The sequence below is a fragment of the Panthera uncia genome, chromosome C2, assembly GCF_023721935.1.
Source record: "Panthera uncia isolate 11264 chromosome C2, Puncia_PCG_1.0, whole genome shotgun sequence".
Lineage (NCBI taxonomy): Eukaryota > Metazoa > Chordata > Mammalia > Carnivora > Felidae > Panthera > Panthera uncia.
In genome coordinates this window covers 145,800,798-145,808,071 of record NC_064810.1, presented here as the reverse complement: position 1 = coordinate 145,808,071, position 7,274 = coordinate 145,800,798, and the positions used below count along the sequence as shown (strand labels likewise).

At 46.0% G+C, this 7,274-nt stretch overlaps 1 protein-coding gene across 1 annotated transcript; it reads left to right on the top strand.

Annotated features, from left to right (window-relative positions):
- The first annotated feature begins 891 nt into the window (after positions 1–891).
- Positions 892–1,973, top strand: LOC125921396 (transcription factor BTF3-like). Its single transcript, XM_049628943.1, has one exon. It carries the CDS (start codon positions 1,003–1,005, stop codon positions 1,489–1,491), a length of 489 nt encoding a protein of 162 aa, XP_049484900.1. The 5' UTR covers positions 892–1,002; the 3' UTR covers positions 1,492–1,973.
- The last annotated feature ends 5,301 nt before the right edge of the window (positions 1,974–7,274 follow it).

Genomic DNA, 7,274 nt, shown 5'->3' with positions numbered 1-7,274 from the left:
ACTACCCTACGACCCAGCAATTGCACTACTAGGCATTTATCCAAGGGATACAGATGTGCTGTTTTCAAGGGACACATGCACCCCCATGTTTATAGCAGCACTATCAACAATAGCCAAAGTATGGAAAGAGCCCAAGTGTCCATCGATGGATGAATGGATAAAGAAAATGTGGTGTGTATATATATATATATATATATATATATATATATATATATATTACTCAGCTATCAAAAAGAATGAAAGTTGCCATTTGCAACTAAGTGGATGGAACTAGAGGGTATTATGCTAAGCAAAATTAGTCAGAGAAAGACAGATATCACATGACTTCACTCATATGAGGACTTTAGGATATAAAATAGATGAACATAAGGGAAGGGAAGCAAAAATAATATAAAAACAGGGAGGGGCACAAAACATAAAAGACTCTTAAATATGGAGAACAGAGGGTTACTGGAGGGGTTGTGGGGGGAGGGGGGGCTAAATGGGTAAGGGGTGTTAAGGAATCTACTCCTGAAATCATTGCTGCACTATATGCTAACTTGGATGTAAATTAAAAAATAAGTTAAAAAAAATAATTTTTAAATACATCATTATTTAAAGCCTCCCGTTTTGATAAAGAAGGTATGGTATATACACAGTGGAATATCATGCCATAAAAAAAAAATGAAATCTTGCCATTTGCAACAACATGGATGGACCTAGAGTGTATCATGCTAAGTGAACTAAGTCAGTCAGAGGAAGACAAATACCATATGATTTTATTCATATATGGAATTCACAAAACAAAACAATTGAACAAAGGAAAGAAGAGACAAACAGACTCTTAAACACATTGATGATTACCAGAGGGGAGGGTGGTGGGAGGATGGGTAAAAAAGGTGAAGAGGCTCTAGCTGCCATCTTGCGTCCCCGCGTGTGTGCGCCTAATCTCAGCTGGTGCACCCGAGACCCCCTGAGCGCCTACCCTAGTCCCCCGTGCGGTCCCATTTCCGCTCCAACAAGATGAAAGAAACTATCATGAACCAGGAGAAACTCGCCAAACTGCAAGCACAAGTGCGCATTGGTGGGAAAGGAACTGCTCGCCGAAAGAAGAAGGTGGTTCATAGAACAGCTACAGCAGATGATAAAAAACTTCAGTTCTCCTTAAAGAAGTTAGGAGTAAACAATATCTCTGGTATTGAAGAAGTGAATATGTTCACAAACCAAGGAACAGTGATCCACTTTAACAACCCTAAAGTTCAGGCATCCCTGGCTGCGAACACTTTCACCATTACAGGCCATGCTGAGACAAAGCAGCTGACAGAAATGTTACCCAGTATCTTAAACCAACTTGGTGCAGACAGTCTGACTAGTTTAAGAAGGCTGGCTGAAGCTCTGCCCAAACAATCTGTGGATGGAAAGGCACCACTTGCTACTGGAGAGGATGATGATGATGAAGTTCCAGATCTTGTGGAGAATTTTGATGAAGCTTCCAAGAATGAAGTAAACTGAATTGAGCCAACTTCTGAAGAAGATAAAACTTGAAGAAGTTACTGGGAGCTGCTATTTTATATTATGACTGCTTTTTAAAAATTTTGTTCATGGATCTGATAAAATCTAGATCTCTAATATTTTTAAATTTTTTTTTTCAACGTTTTTTATTTATTTTTGGGACAGAGAGAGACAGAGCATGAATGGGGGAGGGGCAGAGAGAGAGGGAGACACAGAATCGGAAACAGGCTCCAGGCTCGGAGCCATCAGCCCAGAGCCTGACGCGGGGCTCGAACTCACAGACCGCGAGATCGTGACCTGGCTGAAGTCGGACGCTTAACCGACTGCGCCACCCAGGCGCCCCAAGATCTCTAATATTTTTAAGCCCAAGCCCCTTGGACACTGCAGCTCTTTTCAGTTTTTGCTTATACACAATTCATTCTTTGCAGCTAATTAAGCTGAAGAAGCCTGGGAATAAAGTTTGAAACAAGATTAATAAAGTTCTTTGCCTAGTAAAAAAAAAAAAAAAAAAAAAAGGTGAAAAGGATTAAAAGAGTATATTAATAACAATGAGCTATAAAATTCTCAAATCACTATATTGTACACCAGAAACTAATACAACCCTGTATGTTAATTATACTGGAATTAAAATTAAAAAAAAAAAAAAGCATTCCCTTTCAGTCTCAAAGGTGCCCCAGTTTACTTAAATGTAAGGCTTAAAACTACAAAACTCCTAGAAGAAAACACAGGGAAAAAGCTTCATTCACAGTTTCACAAATTTTGCAATGATTTGGACATGACACCCGAGGCACTGGCAAGAAAAGAAAAAATAGAAAAACTGAACTGCATGAAAATTTGAAAATTTGGTACATCAAAGACACTGTTGGCAAGTAAAAAGGTAACCCACAAAAATGGGAGGAAATATTTACAAATCATGTGTGTGATAAGGGATTAAGATCCAGAATACATAGAGAATTCCTAAAACTCAACTCAACTCAAAAAAAAAAAACAAAACAAAAAACGGGCAAAGGACTTGAATAGAAATTTTTCCAGAAAAGTTATGTAAATGGCCAAAAAACGCATTAAAAAAATGCTCAACACTACTGATCATTAGGAAAATGCAAATCGAAACCACATGGAGATACCACCTCACACCAGTCAGAATGGCTACTATCAAAAAAAAAAAAAATAGCAAATGTTGGCGAGGATGTGGAGAAATTGGAACCCTTGTGCACCATTGGTAGGAACGTAAAATGAGGCAACTACCATGGAAAATAGTATTGGTAGTTCCTCAAAAAATTAAAAATAGAATTAAAAGGGGTGCCTGGGTGGCTCAGTTGGTTAAGCGTCCGACTTTGGCTCAGGTCATGATCTTGGGGTCTGTGAGTTCAAGCCCCACATCGGACTCTGCTGACAGCCAGAGCTTGGAGCCTGCTTCGGATTCTGTATTTCCCTCGCTCTCTGCCCCTCCCCCACTCTCACGCTGTCTCTGTTTCTCTCTCTCTCTCTGTCTTTCTCTCTCTCTCTCAAAAATAAATAAACATTAAAAAAACTTTTTTTTAAACAGAATTACCCCAGGATCCAGCAATTTGACTTCTGGTATATACCCAAAAGAATTGACATCAGGGCCTGGAAGAGAGATTTGTACACCTGTGTTCATAGTAGGGTTATTTAAAATAGCTAAAACTTGGGGCGCCTGGGTGGCGCAGTCGGTTGGGCGTCCGACTTCAGCCAGGTCACGATCTCATGGTCCGTGAGTTCGAGCCCCGCGTCAGGCTCTGGGCTGATGGCTCAGAGCCTGGAGCCTGTTTCCGATTCTGTGTCTCCCTCTCTAGACTCTGTCCCTCCCCCGTTCATGCTCTGTCTCTCTCTGTCCCAAAAATCAATAAACGTTGAAAAAAAAAAAATTAAAATAGCTAAAACATGGAAGCAACCCATGTGTCCATCAGTGTATGACTCGATAAGCAAAATGTGGTATTTTCATACAATGGAATATCATCCAACCTAAAAAAAGGAAGGAAATTCTGGCACGGCTACAACTGGATGAACCCAGAGGACATGATGCTAAGTGAAATAAGTCGATCACAAAAAGACAAATACTCTGTGATCCCACATATGTGAGACACATGAGATATGAGTTGTCAGAACTATAGAAACAAAGTAGAATGGTGGCAGCTGGGGGCCGAGGAGATTAGGGGTAATGAGGGAATTACTGTTCCATGGGTACAGAATTTCAGTTTTATGAGATGACAAGAGTTCTGGGGATGGAGGGTGATGATGGTTGTACAACATCATGAATGTATTTTTTTTTTAAGTTTATTTATTTATTTTGAGAGAGAGACAACATGCAAGTAAGGAAGGGGCAGAGATAGAGGGAGAGGGAGAGAATCCCAAGCAGGCTCTGCACTGTCAGCATAGAGCCCAATGTGAGGCCTGAATTCACGAACCTTGAGATCACGAGGTTCAGACACTTAACTGACTAAGCCGAAGTCAGACACTTAACCGACTGAGCCACCCAGGTGGCCCATCATGAATGTGTTTAAAATCACTGAAATGTACATTCAAAAATGCTTAAGATGATAAAATCTACGTTATATGTATTTTATCACAATAAAAATGTTTTTAAGGGTCCCAGTTTGGACACATTAGCCCACAGGCCTGATGATTCAACGTAAGATTGTCCTTGAGAAGTTGAATTCAAACAGACATTCAGAGAATTCAGCCAGAGATAGTAGAGGTGGTTCCAGACTAGCCTTCAGCACAGCCTCTCGTCACCCTCCATGCATCTTCCCTTCCTCCATGCACTGGACATCAGAGCCGTGAGCCCCAAGCCAGATATGCCCCAATGACTATCAAGGGCATGCCCACCATCCCACACTGTCAATAGGTCAAAGTCCCAAGTCAACAAATAGCTCAAGGGACTTGGGTTCTTCTGAACAGATCCATCCATCACTGTAAGTCTCTCTTCCTCCACCGTCATATCCCTCCTTCCCTTAAATGCCCTCATTTCACAAGTGAGGACCATGATGTCCAGAAGGGACAGAAGCGGAACCAATGGCATTGCCAAGATAACCAGAGAGCCAGGGGTCAGCCTACCTTTCTAACTTCAGGAGAGTCCCTGCTTTGGGGTGAGAGGCAGGAATCTTGGCTCGGATTCCACTGCTCAAGCTTTCAACGGGCTGCTCACTCCAGAGGAGGGTCACTGTGACCAACAGGACGGCAGTCCACACAGCACCAGACCACACCTCCAGGGGGAGTTATGGGGTATTGTCTGTGCTTCCCTAGCCCCTCCAGACTGCAGTGCACCACTCTATGCCCGGGGTGAAGTGCTCTCAAACACCAGAAACTCTCCTTTTTAGGATCTCAACTCTCCTACCCCAAGAAAACCCACCATCTCCATGATCAACCAGACTACTCCAGGGCTGGGAAGTCCCTTCCACAGTCTGATAAAGCCATGAATCGCTCCATGACAAGCTGGATCACCATGGTAATTCCAGAGTTCTTTTTTGGTTTTGTTTTTGTTTTTAATTCACACTCACTAGTTTTCTGACTCAAATCCACTCATAGGATGGGTAAGAAGTTTTATACTGGTCAGGCCAGAGTCCCCAGAAGCAGAGCCTGAGACATCGTTTATCGAGAGAGGGTCTCAGGAGAAGAGGAACAGGTGAAGCAGGATGGGGCAGAGGAGGAGCTGAGTATGGATGGTTTGGACAGGCCCAAGCTCTGCCTGACCCCACAGGAGCACTGGTGCAAGAAATGCACCAGACTCGGCCCCCCTGAAGGCAAGGAAGCAGACTATTTTTTTAACCCCTGTACTGGTTGGTCTTTGGCCCTAAACAGCCTCTGGGGGGCAGTGGGAGATGTGTAACTCCCTAAGCAAAGTAGTTCCCACTGGTGTAAGGCATTCTCCAGAGAAGGCTGTGAGCCATCAGAACCACATTTACAGAGGCTGCGATGGAGGGTCTGATGAAGGGGACCTGGCTGGGTGCCACATCACCCAGGGCAGCTGACTGCCAAGGCCCCTGCCCCTGCGGATCACCAGATCCTTGGGACCTCCAGCTCCCAAGGATGGAGTAAAAGTTTAAGCCTGAGGGGGGTTCACTTCTGGTCTTCACAGATGCCAACTGGCCTTGCCCCACCCTGAGGCCAACCCACTGCTTCAGATGCCAGGAAGTCAACACTTCCCTGTCCTGACTCTCAAAGCAAAGTCTCCACCCTCCCTGTTCTTGGACAATCCAGTTTCATCCAGTTTCCTCTGAGAGTGCTCAGAGGTGTCTGAAAGGCAGCCCAACACCCTAGGCAGCCTCCCACTCTGGAATACAAAGAGGCTGTTGACTCCTCCCTGGCACTAAGGAGCACCCAGACCTTGGAAGGAGGTTCCTAGGAGGGTGGGTTTGCCTCTCCTCCCTTCCAATTGGGCCTTTGGCGGCAAGAAAACAACTCATCCTGTGACACACCTAAGTCACTCCTGCTCCTTCCAGCCAGTTCCCTCTGGTTCCAAGGAAAAGCAGTTATACAACTTCAGGCTTTGTGTGGGTGCGAATGGGTGGGGCTCATCAGCACATCACCCTTGGGGGCAGAATGTGTGCCCTTTGCTCAGTAAGGGTACTCCAGGCCTCAGCCCATAGCCCTGAGAGGACAGGGGCTGGTTCCTCTCCAACATACCGGCCACATGGCCACACCTCCCCAGGGCAGAAGGTGATGGTGTTCCAGGTGCTGAGGGGCCCGGCCACCTCCACAGAAAAGGCTTAGCCATCCTCCAGGGCAGCGAGGTTTTGTGGGACTCTGAGTTCACCTATAGTTTAAGCGATAGCTCTCCATCAACCAGAACATTCGATTCCCAAGAACTTCAGCAGCCAGCAGGGAGAACATTCTTGTGGGAGTCAGGGGCTTCTTGGTGTCTCCTGGGCCCCTGGGCCTCTGGAGAGGCTACCAGAAGAGGGAAAAGAACCCCACATTCTAGTCTAGCCCACTCTGTGTACTTGGGGAACTTCTGAGTTCTCTCTGGGTTTCGGCTTCCTCGGAGGTGGGCAGACAATCTCTTGGGCTGTTCATTTAGGGACTGCCTCTTGGCTCTACTAGGTCTGCCATCTGTTGACTCCCCAAGCACCCCTGCTCTGCCCCCTGCCTCCACAGAGTGGGGTCTGGGATGGTTGAATCCTCCTCCAAACCACCAGGTGTCTTCCTGGGGCCTGAAGCACCCTGCCATCCCCAAAGCGTAGACACCTTGTAATTCCCAGAAGGTAACCGTGCTGCTCAGTCCTAGGGCCACCTAGATCTCTCGGCCACATCTCATTCCCCAGAATGGTACAAAGAGGCAAAGTACACAAGAGGGCCTTAGGGCCATGATATCACATAGCAGGAGTGAGAGCAGGGACTATGGGAATGTTCAGCCTGGTTCATTATGTGACCCTCCCCAGGACTCCTCCCCTTCCCAGCCTTAGTTTCTTCCCCAATAAAATGGGCACAAGCATACAAGAGCCCAGGGCCTGGCCCAGACTCCCCTTACCATCTGTTCAGTTATGCTCCCTGCCCCAGCAGGGCCCCTGCTCTGTCACCCTCTACTTATTCTCATGACACAGGGCAAACTGGGCGAGCTGACCCCTTCTTACAGGGAATTCCTGGATCAAGCCCAGACACAGCCCTTACCTACAAAGGCCTGGTCCAACAGGAATTGTGCACACCTGTTTCTGAGAGTCAGAAGGGGGAAAGGGACTGAACAGTCCCTGAATAACTTGCAGTTCCCCTAGATAAGTAGAGAGGCTCTGCTGAGTATGAAAAACCCCAGCTGTCAGTGGTTACCT